The following is a 21357-nucleotide window of genomic DNA, read 5'->3' as shown; positions in this document are numbered from 1 at the left end:
TTACGCATGGTTGGAGAGCATATGTGTTTTGCATACTCTGTGTGTTCTTTACACTCCTAAACTCAGAGGGCCGCTGTTGGTCAGTGTGTTGCAGTTTTAGAGCAGATTTGCAGCAGTACTTCCCCCATCATCTCGATATATTAGAGAGAGAAGGAGCCGCACGCAGAGCGCACAGTCCGGGTTACAGAGAACGTTAATCACGGATACCCCGAGCTGCGATTCTTTTGTTCCAAAGTGGTGGACTTGTGGCACATCTTCCTTTGATTTTTTTATACCACGAAAGCCAATGGAATTTTACAGAATTACTTACGGATTATAACGTGTGCAATCTTTGAGAAAATGTCGGACAAAACAATGACACGGCAAGTACTGTTGTTTCTCTCGGTCCTCTCTCTCAGTTCAGTGCACGGGCAGGTCAGTTACTCCATTCCGGAGGAAATGGCGAAAGGCTCTTTAATCGGTAACATCGCGCAGGATTTGGGTTTAGATATAAAAAGATTGAAATCAGGTAAAGCTCGTATTCATACTGGAGACAGCGCAGAATACATCGAGTTGAATAAAGAAAGGGGAGTTCTCCTTATCAGAGAGAAAATAGACCGTGAAGCTCTCTGTGGACAGACTACGCCTTGCGCACTGCATTCACAAATCATTCTGGAGAACCCCATGGAGTTGTTTCAAATAACTATAGAGATCTCAGACATCAATGACAATGCTCCGAGCTTTAAAAAGAATGAGAAACGTTTTGAGATCAGTGAATCAGCTGTGATTGGATCTAAATTTGTGTTAGAGAAAGCCGGGGATGCAGACATAGGTTTAAATGGTCTCCAAAGCTACTCGCTGAAACCCACAGACAATTTCGCCTTGAAACTCGAAAATCAGGTCGACGGGAGTAAAAAAGTAGAAATGGTTTTACAGAAACCTTTAGATCGAGAGAAACAGGAGCAGGTATCTTTAGTCTTAACTGCTATAGATGGAGGAGAGCCTCGGCTGTCTGGTACTGTGCAGATACACGTCATTGTGTTAGATGCTAACGACAATGCTCCGGTTTTTACGCATCCGGTTTATAAGGCAACTATAACAGAGAATTCCCCCAAAGGCACCTATTTGACGAAAGTTAGTGCATCTGATGCAGACAAAGGCTCAAATGGTGAAGTGTCTTATTCCATATCGAATAATATGGATAGTGTATCAGACATGTTTCATATACATGCAAATGGAGAGGTGATATTAGTCGGCAAGGTTGACTTTGAAAAAGCCAAACATTACCAAATAGATATCGAAGCAATAGACAATGGTGGTCTATCAGATTCCAGTAAGGTAATAGTTGATGTTATCGATATCAATGACAATGCTCCCGTAATCAGTGTACTTTCGAAATCTAGTTCAACACCAGAGGACTCAATTCAAAATACGGTTATAGCTATGTTCAGCGTCCACGATCCTGACTCTGATAGTAACGGTCAGGTACACTGTGGTATAAATGAAAATATCCCATTTACTATTAAATCTACATCAAATGGTTTTTACAGCCTAGTAACTGACAGCGACTTGGACCGAGAGAGAGCCTCTGAGTACAACATTAGTGTGACCTGTTCTGATGAGGGCGTGCCCTCGCTCTCCAGCAGCGTCACTCTCACCTTACATATATCAGATGTGAATGACAACGCGCCTGTTTTTGAGATGAGCTCATATGAGGCCTACATTATAGAAAACAACACACCGGGCCTCTCTATATTCACAGTGAACGCAAAAGACGCTGACTGGAACCAGAACGCCCGTGTTTCTTACATACTGGAGGACTCCTCGGTTAACGGAGTGCCCATCTCCTCATATGTGTCCGTTAGTGCTGACAGTGGAGTCATCCATGCAGTTCGCTCTTTTGACTACGAGCAGATCAAGGATTTCCAGTTCCGCGTAAAAGCGCAGGATGGAGGCTCCCCTCCTCTCAGTAGCAATGTGACTGTGAAAATAATGATCCAGGACCAGAATGACAACGCACCTCAGGTTCTGTACCCAGTCCAGACTGGCAGCTCTCTGATGGCTGAAATGGTGCCTCGCGCAGCAGATGTGGGCTATCTTGTGACTAAAGTGGTGGCTGTTGATGTGGACTCTGGACAGAATGCCTGGCTCTCGTATAAACTACAGAAAGCGACAGACAGGGCGCTGTTTGAAGTGGGCTTACAGAATGGGGAAATAAGAACTATACGCCAAGTCAATGATAAAGATGCTGTGAAACAAAGGCTCACTGTTGTAGTGGAGGACAACGGGCAGCCCTCTCGTTCAGCTATCGTCAATGTTAATGTGGCGGTGGCGGACAGCTTCCCCGAAGTGCTCTCGGAGTTCACTGACTTTACGCACGACAAGGAATACAATGACAACCTGACTTTTTACTTGGTCTTGGCTCTGGCTGTAGTCTCATTTCTCTTTATCGTATCCATCATAGCCATCCTGTCAGTGAAATGCTACAGATGGAGACGTGAGCGCATGCTTTACAAATCAAACGGGAATCTCCCAGTTATTCCGTATTACCCACCCCTTTACGCAGACGTTGGAGGAACAGGCACCCTGAGACACGTGTATAATTACGAGGTGTGTGGAACAGCTGACTCCAGAAAAAGTGATATGAAATACGTCAGACCTTACAGTCAGAGCATCATTAGTCTGGACGGAACACAGACACTCCCCAACGCGCAGAGGGACAAACTTATCATTGATGATGGGGATAACCAGGTGAGAACATCATCAGCATATATTTTCTTTTCCAGTCATCAATGGCGTTTGATTTCAATCAAATGTGTAAGCCTCCCTGTGCCGATGTCAACAACAAAAAAATTATCATACAAAACTTCTGATGAAGGCAAGGGTTTTTGACGTTTGCACGGGTTTGGACATTTCACATTTGATCATTTTCATTTCTGCCTTTTATATATAATCTCAAACATCGTTTACAATTTATTTCACCCAGATATTCACTTGTGCAGATATTTCTGCAATATATATTCAGTGCTCTAAGGGTCGCTGTTGGTTAATGTGAGGATATAAGGCTCCGGCATAGGTAGACCCTCCCTCTCCTATTTCAATCAATAACACTGCAGCGGACTCCCCTTCTATGTTATAAGAACTAGCCTCTTAAAAGAGCACACACGGCCTTTGGGACGTGTGGGTGACACAATATTCTTTATTGTGAAAACGTGTTTGTTTTTTATCGTATTGTTTTCAGCCGGAGGGGTATGATGATGGACGTTCTTTGTTGTCATGGCGCAGGGAGAACCAGCTCGCGTACATGGAAATGGCAGACATGGCTCGTGCTTTTTATCTGTCTCTGTGGCATAGGGGTAGCGCGCGCCCAGGTCCGTTATTCCATCCCAGAAGAGATGGCGAAGGGCTCGCTCGTGGGGAATATCATGCAGGATCTGGGTTTGGATGTTAAAAGGTTGAAATCTGGTCGAGCTCGGATCTTTACTGAGGACGGCAGTGAGTACATCGGTCTGAATGCGGATAAAGGGACGCTGGTGGTGAAAGAACGGATAGATAGAGAGGAGCTGTGCGCCAAAGTGTCTCCCTGCTCTCTGCATTTCCAGATCATCGTTGAAAATCCGATGGAGCTTCATCGAATTGATGTGGAAATATTAGATATCAACGACAATGCTCCTGCTTTCGAGAGGAAGGAAATCAGATTCGAGATAAGTGAGTCTGCTCCTCCCGGTGCTCGGTTCTCGTTAGATAGTGCTAAAGACCCCGATGTAGCCATAAATACTCTCCAAACATACCAACTGAATCCCACCGATCATTTTAAATTGAATACCCTATCTCGTCCTGATGGAACAAAATATGTCGAAATGGTTCTTCAGATCGCTCTTGATAGAGAAAAGCAGGAAGAGCATAAATTAATCTTAACTGCTTATGATGGCGGGACCCCCCAGAAATCTGGCTCAGTCAAAATCAACGTAATTGTCTTAGATGCAAACGACAATTCTCCAGTATTCAGTAAGTCTGTATACAGGGTAAACTTACCAGAGAATGCATCAAAAGGCACCATTGTCTTGAGAGTCAGTGCAACTGATGCAGATCAAGGAGCAAATGGTGAGGTGACGTATTCGTTTTCTCGAAGTACTGGTAGCAGCGCATCAAGCTTGTTTAATATTGACACCGTTTCAGGCGACATTACAGTTAATGGTATGCTTGACTATGAAAAAGTAAAACATTATGAGATAGATGTGGAGGCTACAGACAAATGGGGTTTAACAGACACTAGTAAAGTGCTTATTGAAATGACTGACGTCAACGACAATGCACCAGTGATTAGCATAATTTCCTTCTCCAACCCTATTCCCGAGGACTCTGCCCCGGAGACGGTAATAGCCATGCTCAATATCAAAGACTTAGACTCAGGTAAAAACGGTCAGGTGAAGTGTTCTATTAGTCCTGGTTTACCGTTCGGCATAAAGTCGTCCTCTACTAATTTCTACAGTTTAGTTTCTGATCAGGCATTGGACCGTGAAACTGTGTCCGAATATAACATAACAATAACAGCCGCTGATGAAGGGTCTCCACCTTTTTCCACTAATAAGACAGTAACACTGAAAATATCAGATGTGAATGACAACGCCCCCGTGTTTCCACGACAGTCGTACACAGCTTACGTTGTTGAGAATAACTCACCTGGAATGTCAATATTTTCTGTCAAGGCCAGCGACAAAGACTCTGGCAACAACGCGCATATTTCATATCTGCTCGATGATTATCAAGTGAATGGATTGTCGGTGTCTGCGTGCGTTTCAGTGAATGCAGAGAGTGGGGTGATTCTTGCTGTGCGTTCTTTCGATTATGAGCAAATGAAAGAGTTCAAAATTCGCGTAAAAGCACAGGATGGAGGCTCCCCTCCACTCAGTAGCAATGTGACTGTGAAAATAATGATTCAGGACCAGAATGACAACGCGCCTCAGGTTCTGTACCCAGTCCAGACTAGCAGCTCTCTGATGGCTGAAATGGTGCCTCGCTCAGCAGATGTGGGCTACCTTGTAACTAAAGTGGTGGCTGTTGATGTGGACTCTGGACAGAATGCCTGGCTCTCATATAAACTGCAGAAAGCGACAGACAGGGCGCTGTTTGAAGTGGGCTTACAGAATGGAGAAATAAGAACTATACGCCAAGTCAATGATAAAGATGCTGTGAAACAAAGGCTCACTGTTGTTGTGGAGGACAACGGGCAGCCCTCTCGTTCAGCTACAGTCAATGTTAACGTGGCGGTGGCGGACAGTTTCCCTGAAGTGCTCTCGGAGTTCACTGACTTTACGCACGACAAGGAATACAATGACAACCTGACTTTTTACTTAGTCTTGGCTTTGGCTGTAGTCTCATTTTTCTTTATTGTGTCCATCATAGCCATCCTGTCAGTGAAATGCTACAGATGGAGACGAGAGCGCATGTTTTACAAATCCAACGGGAATCTCCCAGTTATTCCGTATTACCCGCCCCTTTACGCAGACGTTGGAGGCACAGGTACTTTGAAGCACGTGTTCAATTACGAGGTGTGTGGAACCACCGACCCCAGAAAGAGTGATGTGAAATATGCCACACCTTACAGTCAGAGCATCATTAGTCTGGACGGAACACAAACACTCCCCCATGCGCAGAGGGACAAACTGATCAGTGACATTTCAGAAAGTCAGGTGAGCATTGTTACTTACCAGTGGAAAAAAACGAATATCCTTGTAACATGCTTACAAGAACAAGAGGTTAGCTACGCTGTACATGTACCTACTATTTTACACAGATTTTTGTGTGTCAACTTTGATAACAGAATGGTGCCTGTACCAGGTATTAGGTCATCACAATCCTCTAAACTCACCCTGGAATAATACCTAATGTAATGTAGTGGTGGAAAAAAATGTCAATTGTTATACTGAAGTAAAAGTAAAGATACCTAAATAGAAAATGACTCAAGTAAAAGTGAAAGTCACCCAGTAAAATCCTACTTGAGTAAAAGTCTAAAAGTATCTGGTTTTATACATACTTAAGTATCAAAAGTAAAAGTATAAATCATTTAAATTCCTTATATTAAGCAAACCAGACAGCGTCATTTTCTTGTTTTTTATTTATTTACGGATAGCCAGGGGCACACTCCGACACTCAGACATAATTGACAAATCAAGCATGTATGTTTAGGGAGTTCGACCAGATCAAAGGTAGTAAGAATGACCAGGGATGTTCTTTTGATAAGTGTGTGGATTTTTACAATTTGTCTGTCCTGCTAAGCATTCAAAAGGTAAGGAGTTCTTTTGGGTGTCAGGGAAAATGTGTGGAGTAAAACATACATCATTTCCTTCAGGAATGTAGTGAAGTAAAAGTAAAAGTTGTCACAAATATCAATAGTAAAGTAAAGTACAGATATCCCCAAAAGCTACTTAAGTAGTACTTTAAAGTATTTTTAAGTACTTTACACCACTGAATATAGGCTACCGTAGTGTTGCCAAAGACTGCCTTGTGAACCAAAGCAGCAAACCTATTTTTACCGGTATAGAGACATAATCTTATGGAATACGGCAGGTAGCCTAGTGTTTAGAGAGTTGGACTAGTAACCGGAAGGTTGCAAGATCGAATCCCTGAGCTGACATGGTAAAAATCTGTCGTTCTGCCCCTGAACAACAGTTAACCCACTGTTCCTAGGCTGTCATTGAAAATAAGAATTTGTTCTTAACTGACTTGCCAAGTTAAATAAAGGTTAAATAAAGACATAGAGTGACATAGAGGGCAGTGCTGGTGAAGGGGCCACACACAGTAGACACATAAAGAACTATACTGGACTGTGGCTGGACTGGGTTGGGGCTGTGGAGAAGCATCACTGCACTTTTCTTCGCTCTCTCACACACATTGCACTATTTTTCACTGACCTAGTTTCCTCTCTCTCACACGCTGCTGTTATATTCCTGTCTTTGAACTGTGCAGAGGACGAGAGAGGGATGAAGGGCGGGAGAGGAGAACACATTGAGGGGTGGTAGGGAAGGAGAGAGGAAAGGGATTTAGAGGTGGAAAACGTGATGATAGAAGGATTTAGGATGGAGAGAGGCAGTAGCAGGGAGCCAGAGAGAGGGAGAATGCGGGGGAGGGGAGGAGGAGACGTGTTGTAGTTTACCTCATCCGCCGTTCATGCGCAGCAGCACCGGCGTTAGTGATGCACGGCAGCCATTTTGCACCACAAGCTGCAGTGTTTGCAGAGGAAGAGGTTATGAGAGCATAAGGTGGGAAGGGGTTGGCTAAATGACTATACATAATTGAAAGGGTTGAGGTTATACATAATGAGGCAGATAGAAAATGATATATGGGGGAAAGATGGAAAGATGGAAGAAGTGAGGCAAAGAAAGCTATATGAGAGCTCAGCAAAGGCAAGAGGAGGAGAAAGAATGAGGTGAGGCGCTGAAAGGAAAGAGTGAAGAAGAGAGGAGGAGGGAGATGGAGAGACAGAATGATGAGAAGACATTGCTCTGTTCCTGAATATGGTGCAGGTCACATGTTTGCATCACTGAGGAGAGTTTTTATTCATTTTCTTCTACCCCTCCTTCCCCCTTCTCACTGCAGACAGCATCATAAAGGGCTTATAATAGCCCCGTGCCTTATTGCTGTTATAAACTTATAAACTTACCAACGTAATGAGAGCAGTAAAAATACATGTTTTGTCATACCTGTGGTATACGGTCTGATATACCACAACTGTCAGCCAATCAGCATTCAGGGCTTGAACCACCCAGTTTATACGGTATAGGCACAGCAAGTGTGTGTGTTCACTGTTTATGTGTAGAAGAGTAGCACATGGCTCTCATAAACATCTGGCACGACACAGAAATGCTTGAGGTTTTATTGAGGAAACCTCTGTCCCTCTGGAAACAGTCTATCATCATTATCACCCCACATCTGTGTCCACTTTATCCATTTGAACCACATTTTACCGCTAAACCCTGGTTCTCAGGCTCATTAGCGAGGAAGGCTTTTACTATGGACCGTAAATCCGGGAACTCACTGTGTCTCTGTGTGGGTCAGACCCCACGACCCATACACCCCTATGTCCAGTCTGGTTCAGTTCAGTCCAGTGTATACATGTGGAAGACCTTAGGGTATGATTTCTTGCTTCTGGTTCTGATCCCCACTTGGATGAACTCTGAAATGTAGAACAGTGGTTTTCCCTCTGAGGAAGGATTTAGCAAACCGCTACCTTGACAGCCATTTTGGATCCCACCCTGAGCCAAGGGCCTGTAGTTTCCTGACCTTGTGATCATCCACACTGCTATGGGAAGAAGCTGCTTCCCCACAGCCCCAAGCTGTTGCTCATACTGTACTTCCTTCCTCCCCGGCCCAGCCGTCTGGTGTGCAGCTGTTTCTGCAGCAGTGCGTTGCTGTGTCTGATGATTAACGTTGGATGTTGGATTTTTGAGCAGTGTTTATGATTGGTGTGTATGGTGATCAGGATGCACTGAGCTGTGTGTGTGTGTTTCTTCACTAGTATTCTGGAAAGTGGGGTTGGAAGATCTAATCTGCTTCCCCAGCTTCGCCTGCCCCATTACAAGATCCTTGATTACAAATCAGGGATGTCTGGTAGATTTGCGATTGACCTCATCCTCTATCACACACGTCTGCTCACACTCAAACACTCTCACTCTCTTCACTGGGAATCTGCTAAGGGGAGTTAAAACAGCACTGCTGGTTTTTGATCAACTCTAGCCATAAGTCTGTGTAGTAACTTTGTGTGATCTGATGTAAGTAAAGAGAAGAGGGGAACAGGGAGTGTACATTTTCATTTTAGAGAAAGTGAATCCATCCATTATCCATCCCTTACACCCTCTGCAACTTTTATGGACTCGCTCAAACAGTATCATGTCATCTCAGTTCAGCTTTGGATGATGGAGGCCATTAGAGGGAGGCAACTCTGCCTGTACTGTTCTGTACCCCTGAATCTTAACATCTTTTCGCTCAGTCTATTTCAGTCATTACAGTAAACCCCCATACTCTTCGCCCTGGCCTGGTAGTAGAAGTGTCCTGTTTCCCTGCAGTGTCCTTGGATGTGTCCTACCGGCCCAGGCTGTTTCTCAGAAGTCCGGAGCAGCTTCCTCTCATTTGTCGGTCTGCACTGATGTGAAAGAGAGGGTCAAATAGCTGAGATATGATATACTGCTTTCACCTATCCTATGTTTTCAGGTCGCTGAGGGTGAAGGAGAGCGGCAGGTAGCCTAGTGGTTAAGAGCGTTAGACCAGTAACCGAACGGTCGCTGGTTTGAATCCCCGAGCCGGCTAGGGGAAATATCTGTTGATGTGCCCTTGAGCAAAGGCACTTAACCTGAATTGCTCTTGTAAGTCGCATCTGCTAAACGTAAGGAGAGAAAGCTACTTCAGACCTTTGCGGTGTACTCATAGAGATGTAATGACTGGTGGTATATCATGCTAAATATTTCCTCTGTGTGCAGGCTTGAAGAGAAGCGAGGCAGTCTTGGCTAACGCCCGATGTCCACCATATGCTTTTCTGTATGTCTAGCCCGCATTGTTTTTGTACTTGATGCACATGTGCTTCCCTAGCCAGTTGTATGTGTGTGTGTGTGTGTGTGTGTGTGTGTGTGTGTGTGTGTGTGTGTGTGTGTGTGTGTGTGTGTGTGTGTGTGTGTGTGTGTGTGTGTGTGTGTGTGTCTGTGTGTGTGTACTTCCGCTTGTGCCACCGCACGGTAAAGCAACGCACGAGTTGCACATTTTTAAGGAATGCTGTACACAGAACGCACTGCAGCCTAGTGCGGCATCCTCAATTTAACGGTGTGGACTACGCCATAGAACGAATGACTTCCGCGGGAACGCAAAGAGATTGACGCATCTGGTACACATGAGACCTAACATGCTGACCAGACCGGACACGTCTCGTGCGCGAGTGTCACAAAATAAATTTAGAAATCCATGTTATTCAATTATTGCACCCACACTGCTTGCGCGCGCCAATGGCTAAAATAGAAGTCGTTCCTATTTCTGTCGCAGATCGAGCTGAAAGTCATCTCCTCATTGGTTATACCCACGTGGGTGATTGAAAGACGAACTTTGTTGCCGGTTGTCGTGGTAATACAATTAAAGTTTAGATGCGATCACCATATAAGTTAAAAATGAAAAAGCCTGGAAGGAGGAGAGATGACTAGAAGCGATTTGGTTGGCCGTTTTATGTGTTTGTCGGAGTAGAGGACCTTGTGCATTTCAGGTAAAATAACAACTCAATGTTTATATCCCAGGACAAATTAGCTAGCAACAGCAAGCTAGCTAAATAGGACAAATTAATGTTAGCTAGCAAGTGCAAGCTAGCTAGCTAAATTGCCATACATGTTTAATGCTTTTCGACCTGTCCCCAAATTAAAGTAATTGGTTCAGAGTTTGTTTTGATATTTTAACCTGCGTGTTGTGATCGCGGTTGGTGGGCGGGGGGGGGGCAAAATAAATGTATGCACGATAGTGTACTATGGCGCACGCGCTCAGCCGGTTTGGGTTCCGTGTAAGGGCTCTAATCAGGCCGCATTGCGGAAGGTCAGTGTTACAGCGTGAACTTCCGCGTCAGCTGAGACTGCCTTTCACGGTAAACGTCGCATATGTCGGCTCAATCAGGAATGACCTTTCAAATTCTAGCGCGCAATCTGTACCGCTTCAGCCTGACCTATTGAGCAATGTACATGCAGCTGGACACTTACATACATTAAGGACAGGCCTACATACTTCATCCAAACACATATTATATTGTCGTAGGTCAGTGGTTCCCAAACTTTTTCAAACGGGCCGTTCCAAACATACATGGGGTGGAGAGAACATATTGCAGTTGAAAGCTCATCTGTGTGTTCAGGTGATATCTGATTGACACAAACGTTACAACAAAATCCACGAGTTAAAAAACCTAGCTAAGAAACGTTAGTGGACATGGGCTAGTTGACCTGGACATTTCCGACAAGTTGTGAAGAGCTCTCTAAGGTCTACAATGACTGATATAAGAAGAGACCTGCTGATGCGTCACCCAATTTCAAATTGCAACTTGTGTGTTGTACTCTTACAACTTTTAAGAGTAAATTGACTGCCCAAATGAGTTCCCTTTAAAAAAGAAAGTGTGGGGGGGGGGGGGGGGGGGGACTACACACCCCTCCCTCCTATTGATATCTACACACTGATTGTTTGTGTGTGGGTATATGGTTGTTGCTTTTCCAGTAGTGCATGAAGCCTAGTGAGTTTGTACAGGCTGATCCTCTGGAAAGGATTACACCGGGGATTATACAGGGCAGTGGAACAGTGGGGCACAGTCAGACTTGTCTTATACGTCACACACACACACACACACACACACACACACACACATACACGCCGTCTGAGTCCCACACCAATACACACTGTGACGCAACGCACGCACAATAGCGGCACGCGCACAGCACACACACGCAAAAACACACTGTGTGTGTGCGTAGCTGTGTATGACGCTGTTAGACTGGGCTGGGTAGACTCACCACTGCCATTTTTCTGTGGTCTGAAAACCAGGTCGAGTGATTCATTCAGTCAGACCCTGAGGCTGAGCCCTAACAACCACCAGCAGGAAAAAGGAGTTACTGTGGGGTCATGAACTATATGCTTATTGTGTATGTAATTGTGTATGTTATTGTGTATGTAATTATTGTGTATGTAAAGTGACTATTATGGTGGTCACAAGATGGTCATTGATGCCAGTATTATAGATGATGTCTATTGAGAAAGGTCATACCAATAGTGATGATTTTGATTCAACATGTACACTGAATATACAAACATTAGGAACACCTTCCTAATGAGTTGGCCCTCAGAACGGCCTCAATTCTTCGGGGCGTGGACTCTACAAAGTGTTGAAAGCGTGCCACAGGGATGCTGGCCCATGTTGACTCCAATGCTTCCTATAGTTGTGTCAAGTTGGCTGGATGTCCTTTGGGTGGTGGACCATTCTTGATACACACAGGAAACTGCTGAGTTTGGAAAAACCCAGCAGTGTTGCAGTTCTTGACACAAACCAGTGTGCCTGGCACCTACTACCATACCCCGTTCAAAGGCACTTCAATATTTTGTCTTGCCCATTCACCTTCTGAATTGCACACATACACAATCCCATGTCTCAGTTGTCTCAAGGCTTAAAAATCATTATTTAACCTGTCTCCTCCCCTTCATCTACACTGATTGAAGTGGATGTAACAAGTGACATCAATAAGGGATCATAGCTTTTACCTGGATTCACCTGGTCAGTCTATGTCATGGAAAGAGGGGGTTTAATGTACTCAGTGTATGTTTGTAGCAAGGAATGTTTGTTGGCGAACTGTATCCTTTATAAGGCATTGTGGATTTGTGTGTCCTCTTCCCTCCTCTTTCTTTCTGTTCTCGTTTTTTCTCTGCTTCCCTCCCCTCCCCCTCTCCAGCTGCACCATTCTGCTGCAGTGAGTGAGAGAGCGATGGAGGAGAGAGCGAAAGAGCTCTCCTCTGTTCTGTGTATAAACCCATGATGCGTTCAGGCGTCCAAAGTCGCATCTGTGTTTCACTGCGTTGTTTTAATCAGAAGAAGATGCTCTTTCTTCTTATGAACAGGACTCTTTATGTAACTAGTCAATATGGTAACACCGTTAGATATTCCACTAACTTTCTTGGTATCTTTGTGAGTGAAACATTATTATAAGAAAGGACAGGAAGGTTCATGAGTAATCTGTTCATTTTCTCTTCCTCCCTCCATGTTGTTTTTCTTAGAGCTCCTTTTTTTCATGGCTCTCTGGAAGAGAGGTGGGATGCGTTGCCGTAGCAACCAGCTGACTCACTGTCAGGACCGTACCATTGTGGTTTGGTCCACAGGGGGGCAGCAGCAGATGCAGGGTCTGGTGTCTGATAGGATACAGGCAGCTGTTGGTTTAAAGGGGGCAGACCACCCCTGTTTAGGACACAGAGGTGCAGTGTCCTCGGGCTCTGGCCTGGATTGGTAGGGGAGGGGAGGGGGGAGAGAGAGGGTGTATGACGGGGTGGGTCTACCTCTCTGTTTCCGTAAAATGGATGCGGTGTGGCTGTGTGTGTGTGTGTGTGTGACTGTGCACAAGAACTCACATGTACACATTGTGTATCTAACATAGTGGTTATCTGTGTTATTATAATGATCGCATTCATATAACTCCTATTCATATTCACTGTGACATTCCAGCTATAGGGTGTGTTGACCGCACGCGCGCGCACACACACACACACACACACACACACAGCGTGAAAGCATCTCCTTAATTAAGCATACAGCATCCCTGGGCATCGCCTCGAGTCCCTCTGCTGTTGCTGTGTAGGAGCTGCTCCTCTGCAGCATGGCAGTGTGCTGTACTGCAGTGTAGCGATGCTATCCTGCCGCTCTGGGAGCGAACACACCCCTCCTATGGACTCACTGCGTCTGAAATGTCAACTTATTCTCTATATAGCGTATTACTTTCAACCAGCTAACCATAGGGCTTTGGTAAAAAAGTAGTGCACTATGTAGGGAAGAGGGTACCATTTGGGGGACACCTTTAGTCTCCTTCAAAATGGTGCTATCATCATCCTGGCTGGGACATGCAGATGAGATAGTACACTGCTCATGCTCCTGTTACAGAGGAACTGGGCCAATTGTTGTATTTCTCTTTTATTAAGTATTCTTCTCCCTCACTCTCTATCTCTCCCCTCCCCTCTCTCTCTTTCTCTGCTCCTCTATCCCTATGTGTCACGCCCTATGCTCTCTACTTCCCTTTTTCTCCACAAATAAACAAGCACACCTCACACAATGCAACAGCAGACACAAGCGAAGACACACCGTGATATCGGGGATTTGCCTGAATAACTGTGTTGTTGTTTGCTGTTGCGTTTACGTTCGACCCACCTGTCTGTGCCACACACGCAAACAGACACCTAACGAGACACACCTATGACACATAACGAGCTCCGGCGACAGCATTCTGGGACGTCATCATTAGGGCACATATCGCAGGGATCGCAACGCAAATCAACACAGTCCCCACCTCCGGAACCAATCAAGGCTACATTATCAATGCAAGGTGAACGGTGAGTATTGGGGATGTCTCTGTCCCAGGACTCTCGTTTTGTCTGCTGACCATCCCTCTAAACCCGTGTCTCGTTTGTCTCTCTGTTCTTCTCTTCCATGTCTTCCCTTCGCTGCTGTTGCTGACGTGTCTCCTGTCATCCTCCGTGTCTCCAAATAAGGTAAGAAATACTTTCCGTAATAAGGACTCCACCACCACAAGACAATAGACTGTACACACGTCCATGACCTTACCGATTCTGACGGGAAGTAAGCCAATCAAAAAGACAACCGCTGTGATCCGTAGACACAAGCTCTCAGCCCGGAGTGACTGAGTGTTATTCCACTCACATTTGGGGGAGGCATCTGACTTAACCCTCCTGTTGTGTTCGTTTCATGTTACTTAATTCTGTGTTCCCGGTCCAAAATGACCGCCCCATTATAGCTGATTATGAATCCATAATAATACATATATTATCACCTAATGTTGTGTTAGATCCTTTTATCAACTTAAGTTCTTGTCAACGTTACAAGTTTTGAACTTCTATTTGCTATTTATGGCCTGTAGGCCTCATTGACCTGAGCTCATACAACTCATTTTTGAGTAAAAAAAAAGAAGCATAATGTATGGATTATTTTGACTGTAACAAATACTTAGATGAAGCATATTGTGCTATTTATCACAGACTACTTTATGTCAAAGTTTAAAAGGACTCTCTCCTCCTCACCAGTCATGATCAAAGGTATGATCAAGAGCCTCACATACAGTATATCGTTTGGTCATTGTGCTGCCACAGAAGGAATTGTGAGCAAGGCCTCAAAAAAACTTTATATACCAGAACTGGGAGAAAAGTTGAAACAATGTTGCAATTGTTTGTGAGACTGCCAAGAAGTGTGGTTCCCGTGGGGAAAATATTATATTGGGGAAATGTTCACTTGGGGGTTGACATGGAAGCCAAGAAGGGGAGTGAGGTGTGTGTGTGTGTGTGTGTGTGTGTGTGTGTGTGTGTGTGTGTGTGTGTGTGTGTGTGTGTGTGTGTGTGTGTGTGTGTGTGTGTGTGTGTGTGTGTGTGTGCTCAAACACCCATGCATGTGGGGGTCTGGGAGAAGAAGTGTGTCCATCTGATGAATGGGCATGTGCCTGAACTCAATTTTATACACTAATTGTAGTCTCACCCATTCATGACCAGTCATGACCGGGAACACCCCAGGTGTACAAAAGTTAAATAAAACACCCAAAATGTAATGAAAATCATCAAATGTATTTTTTGTGTTCAGATGCCCTGTGTGAACAAAGTCATGGAACCTTATGACAATCAGATTACATGAACTTGTAAATCGGTTCAATTCGACCAGAACACAGCAGGAGGGTTAACATAATATGCATAATGACATAATAAACTATGTATTTGAAGTCACACACAGTCAAGAAACAGAATATAAGGCTGGAGCTCTTAATGAATCTGGGTAACATTTTGTTTGTGGATGAGGTTTGATATGTGGGCTGATGCATCTGGTAGAGTTGACTGTAATAAATAAAACGAGAGAGAGAGAGATAGAGATGTGAGTTCTTGTTTAGCAGCCACCACGCGGTCGCCGCTCATTCCACCAGTATGCAGCAGCACGAGCTGGCTGCCTGTGTGGCGCTGTCCACCCGCGTGGTTCTGAAACACGCTCTAGAGCTCAGTGGCAGCGTGCCCACCCCCCCTCTCCCCATCTACATCCGTCGCCTTGACGAGCACGGATTTTATTTATTCTTTCACCTTTATTAACCAATAGCAAAGCTGATGCATTATTGTCTTCATATTCGTTGTAGTATTGGGATATGATGTAGGTTACAGCTTGTGATTGTGTATAATGGAAAATGGTATCGAGTTTATTTATATATGTCATCTCGATTCAGCTCTCAGGTAATTAGTTCATGTCATGGACATATTACAGTGGAGTGAGTGAGTTCCAGGGTCCCAGGGTCTAACAAAACTAACATATCAGATATTATTTACCAGTTCCTGGGTCCCAGGGTCTGTGTGAGAGAGAGATAGAGAGAGAGAGGAGCATGTCATCAGAGCAACCCTTTTCCTTTACTCTCCAGACCTCCATACGGGTATTTTTTAAACTGGGTGTGCGATGTATTATTATTCTGAGCCACGTGGGTTGCTTTGACGACATACTCCTGCTGCGCTTGCTTTCTTTTACCACAGGACGGCAACGGAGAGCCTTTGTCACCCACACAGATATCAGGAAGAATTGAAACGGTGGGAATGGATATAGAATACTTCGAGAATAATGTTGTGTTGTGTGTCTGTTGTGTGTTTGTCCTTACAGTCCCCGCGGTTCCATGAGTTGTTGCTTAATCCGTTTTTAAAAGGTAATTTTGCTGTTTGCTAGAGGAATCGGAGATGGAAGGGAGTTCCATGTGATCGTGGCTCTGTATAAATCTGTGCGTTGCCGTGAATTCGTTTTGGACTTGGGGACTCTGACGAGACCCCTGGTGGCATGTATTGTGGGGTATAGATGGGTGTCTGAAAGGCTACTAATACTAAGTGATATGAATAGTATAGTAGCAGTACTCATAGTATTACACATTAAATGAAGTACTGTTTTTCTCTCATGTTGAATTGTTATGGTGCTTCATATGTTCCCCAAGAGCTCGTATTTTCACTGTACAGCTTTAAATGACAGGTAAATCCTGATTGGTAGCTTGTGTTAGGCGCTGTGCACCAATAGCATGCCGAACTGTACAAAGAGATCTACTCCCTCCCCCCAGCCTCAGCCTCAGCACCGTAACCCTTACGATGCTCAGAGCTGGAGGAGAAAGAGGGATGTGCCGAGACACAAAGCGTCTCCATCACTGTAAAATATGAGCGACGTTGACATTCGATTACAGATTGAGTATCACCACTCCTGCGAAAGGGCGAATTTTGGGTGAAATAATATATTCGTTTTGATGTGTCGTGGAACAATGTGGAATAGACTGCCCGTGTGGCAGGTTCTGCTATGGTGGCATCATTTCTTTCTCTTGTGGACTACAATAGACGGACAGACTCGATACACCATCCCGGAGGAACTGAAACAGGGCTCTGTGGTAGGAAATCTAGCCAAAGATCTGGTTTTGGGACTATCTGAGATTTATCGTCGTAAATTACGAATAACCTCGGAAGCTGGTAAGCAGTATTTCAGTGTGGATCTGGGGAAAGGAGAGCTGGTCGTCAGTGAAAGGATAGACAGAGAAGAACTGTGTGGACAAAGAGTTCCGTGTATTTTGCCTTTGGAGGTAGTGATTGAAAAGCCCTTGCAGCTTCACCGAGTTGATATTGAAATACAGGATATCAATGATAATTCTCCCAGCTTTCTCACCAAAGAAAAAGTATTAAAGATTGCAGAGTCAATAAACCCAGGAGCAAGATTTCCACTCGAAAGCGCACTGGATCCCGATGTCGCTGCGAACACTATACGCTCATACAGCATTAACAAAAACGACCATTTCAAATTGAATGTCAAAAATCACAAGGATGGTAGCAAAAATCCAGAACTGGTCCTTGAAAGGTCTCTCGACCGGGAGAAGCAACCTGTTCATAAGCTTATTCTCACCGCTGTAGATGGGGGTGATCCAGTGCGTTCAGGAACCTCTGAGATTAGTATCATGGTACTTGATATTAATGATAACGCACCGCAGTTTGAGAGACAACTTTATGAGGCTAATGTTAACGAAAATGCTGCACCTGGCACTCAGATTTTACGAGTAAAAGCGACAGACCCGGACGAGGGATTAAATGGGGAGATAGAGTATGTATTTGGAGAACAGACGCCAGACTCAGTGACTGCATTGTTTGATATAGATTCTTCGACAGGAGTGATTGTAATAAAAAGACAACTCAACTATGAGCAGACGAGCTTATATAAATTTGACATAGTCGCTAAAGATAAAGGCAACCCGGAGATGGACGGACATTGTGATGTTGAATTTAAAATGATTGACGTCAATGACAACATCCCAGAGATAATTGTGACGTCTCTAACGACACCTGTTCCAGAAGATTCGCCTATCGGAACCGTGATAGCTTTGATAGGCGCCAAAGACTCCGACTCCGGGGACAATGGGAAGGTGCGGTTAAGCGTGTCACCAAAGTCTCCGTTCAAGTTGAACCCGTCGGTATCCAAGCATTACACCCTGGTAACTAATGCTCCTCTTGACCGCGAGCGTTACTCTCAGTATAGTATAGATATCAGTGCCAGTGATTCAGGGAAACCCCCTTTATCCAGCAAGAAAACAATCGTTGTTGACGTGTTGGATGTGAATGACAATCCACCGCTATTCTCTCAGCCCTCGTACACAGTGTACGTCAAAGAGAATTACGCACCAGGGAAACTACTGTGTTCAGTCTCCGCCACGGATTCAGACCTGGGGGACAACGCAAAAACCTCCTTCTCCATCTTAGACTCCAAAGTGCAGGACGTCTCTGTATCCTCCTATGTGTACATGAACTCTGACAACGGCAGCATCTACAGCATGCACTCATATGACTATGAGAAACTAAAGGTGTTTCAGATTCTGGTGCAGGCCAAGGACCACGGCTCTCCCTCTCTGAGCAGCAACGCCACTGTCCACGTTTTTATCCTGGACCAGAACGACAACGCCCCCGCTGTTATTTACCCCTCCGCTGCCCTGGGCTCGCTCTCTCACCAGAAGATGCCCCGCTCCGCTAAAGCAGGCCACCTGGTTACTAAGGTAACGGCTGTGGACGCAGACTCGGGCCATAACGCCTGGATCTCATATAAACTGGTGGAGGCCACAGACGCGTCTCTGTTCAGTGTCAATCTTTACACGGGGGAGGTGAGGACTAAACGCGCTGTGTCCGAGCAGGACGACTCCTCTCAGAGGCTGCTTATAGAGATACAGGATGACGGGGTGCCGGTCCAGTCCGCCACGGTCACACTGACCATACTGGTAGAGGACGGGCTCCACGAACCCATCTTGGATCTCCGGCAGAAAACTCCAGAACCCAGTAAGAAAAGCGGGAGAATCACCCTGTATTTGATTCTCTCTCTGGCCTCGGTGTCCGTGCTGTCGCTGGTGACTTTTGTCATCTTAGCAGTCAAGTGCGTTAGAAACAGCAGGAGCAGCGGTAGTTGCTGCATGAGACGGGACGACTTGGACGGCTACAAGAACCCCAACAGAAACCTGCAGATTCAGCTCAACACTGACGGGCCGATTAAGTACGTGGAGGTCCTAGGAGGGGACATGTTGTCTCAGAGTCAGTCCTTCAGGTCATGTCTCTCTCCCATGTCAGAGTTCAGTGATTTCACCTTCGTTAAGCCCAGCAGCACCACCGACTTTAAGGAGATGATCAACGTTCTAGACGCGTCTTTACCCGACAGCGCCTGGACCTTTGAGAGCCAGCAGGTGAGAAGTGACGTATGATTTATTGTGATGATTAAGATTATCGAATGTAGGCTGTTTTATGACGTCAACATACAGTTTTGTGTTGTAACATTAAACAAATCAAAGCTAGATGTTTTGGCAGTATTTTCATGACTCGGTATTTAACAGACTCCAATCTGTGAATAAATGTGCCACTGACGTTTGTATTCAGTTGTTATCATTTAAGCAATAGGTTATTTATTCAATTTAAAATAAAGAATTGTCAGTATTCATCAAAATGGTGCAATGTACAAATCAGTACAAATCATATTATCTTGTAATCATGTATCATTCAACATAGGCTACTGGTAATTACTAAAACCCATACTCATGCGGTTTGAATGATTTCAAAAATATTCTGTGAGGTATTTTAACCTGTTGGTTGTAATCCTCAGAGACCTTGTAATCTCTGTTGTTACTGTAGTGGGTCTTTTTGCGTGATTCTGTGACTATCTGACTGGCTAGTGGACGCCTGAGGGTTTTAGCACCATTGACAACAACACTCTGAATCAACTGTGTGGTTTTGTGTGCGCGATGACAGACAGCATTTGATATAATATATATGCACAGTACCAGTCAAAGGTTTGGACATATCTACTCAAGGCTTTGTCTTTATTTTTACTATTTTCTATATTGTAGAATAATAGCAAAGACATCAAAACTATGAAAAAACACATATGGAATCATGTAGTAACCAAAAAAGTGTTAAACAAGTCAAAATCTGTTTTAGATTTTAGATTTATTCAAAGTAGCCACCCTTTGCCTTGATGACAACTTTGCACGCGCTTGGCATTCTCTCAACCAGCTTCATGAGTCACCTGGAATGCATTTAAATTAACAGGTGTATCTTGTTAAAAGTTAATTTGTGGAATTTCTTTCCTTCTTACTTAATGTGTTTGAGCCAATCAGTTGTGTTTTGGGGAGGTATACAATAGTCCCTATTATGGCAAGAACCACTGAAATACGCAAAGATAAATGACAGTCCATTATTACATTAAGACATGAACGTCAGTCAATCCGGAAAATGTCAAGAATGTTGAAAGTTTCTTCAAGTGCTGTAGCAAAAACCATCAAGCGCTATGATGAAACTGGCTCTTATGAGGACCGCCACTCTGCAGCAGGTATCCTCTGCTGCAGGTATCCTCTGCTGCAGAGGACACATTAATTAGAGTTAACTGCACCTCAGATTGCAGCTGAAATAAATGCTTCACAGAGTTCGAGTAACAGATATCTCAACATCAACTGTTCGGAAGAGACTGCATGAATCAGGCCTTCATAGTCGAATTGCTGCAAAGAAACCACTACTAAAGGACACCAATAAGAAGAAGAGACTTGCTTGGGCAAAGAAACAAGAGCAATGAACATTAGAACGGTGGAAATCTGTCCTTTGGTCTGATGAGTCCAAATTTTAGATTTTTGGTTCCAACCACCATGTCTTTGTGAGACCCAGAGTAGGTGAACGAGGGGCCTCCCGAGTGGGGGGGGGGGGGGGGGGTAGGTGAACGGATGTGTGGTTCCCACCGTGAAGCATGGAGGAGGAGCTGTGATGGTTTGGGGATGTTTTTCTGATGACACTGTCAGTGATTTATTTAGAATTCAAGGCACACTTAACCAGCAGGGCTACCACAGCATTCTGCAGCGATACACCATCCCATCTGTTTTGCGCAAGTGGGACTATCATTTATTTTTAAACAGGTCAATGACCCAAAACACACCTCCAGGCTGTGTAAGGGCTATTTGACCAAGGAGAGTGATGGAGTGCTGCATCAGATGACCTGGCCTCCACAATCATCCGACCTCAACCCAATTGAAATGGTTTGGGATGAGTTGGACTACAGAGTGAAGGAAAAGCAGCCAACAAGTGCTCAGCATATGTGGGAACTCC

The 21357-nt window shown here is 44.7% G+C and overlaps 2 protein-coding genes across 11 annotated transcripts in view; both read left to right on the top strand.

Moving 5' to 3' along the window:
- The window catches only part of LOC139366188 (protocadherin gamma-C5-like), a 111608-nt gene that overhangs the window by 43387 nt on the left and 46864 nt on the right, over positions 1 to 21357 (top strand). For 2 of the 10 annotated variants that reach the window (XM_071103390.1, XM_071103380.1), the window contains exon 1: positions 3057 to 5672. The exons of 7 other annotated variants lie outside the window; for them this stretch is intronic. In XM_071103390.1, coding sequence (XP_070959491.1) covers positions 3231 to 5672 — 2442 coding nt within the window. In that variant the 5' untranslated portion in view covers positions 3057 to 3230. Of the gene's footprint in view, positions 1 to 339; positions 2731 to 3056; positions 5673 to 21357 lie in introns of those variants that run through there. One more of the 10 variants, XM_071103387.1, reaches the window with a different exon arrangement.
- Positions 16872 to 19491, top strand: LOC139365937 (protocadherin gamma-C5-like). The gene has a single exon (XM_071102995.1). The coding sequence runs from the start codon at positions 16998 to 17000 to the stop codon at positions 19470 to 19472; it is 2475 nt and encodes an 824-aa protein (XP_070959096.1). The 5' UTR covers positions 16872 to 16997; the 3' UTR covers positions 19473 to 19491.

Source organism: Oncorhynchus clarkii, chromosome 14 (genome assembly GCF_045791955.1).
Source record: "Oncorhynchus clarkii lewisi isolate Uvic-CL-2024 chromosome 14, UVic_Ocla_1.0, whole genome shotgun sequence".
NCBI classification, from domain to species: Eukaryota; Metazoa; Chordata; class Actinopteri; order Salmoniformes; family Salmonidae; genus Oncorhynchus; species Oncorhynchus clarkii.
This window is presented reverse-complemented; position numbering and strand designations above follow the sequence as displayed.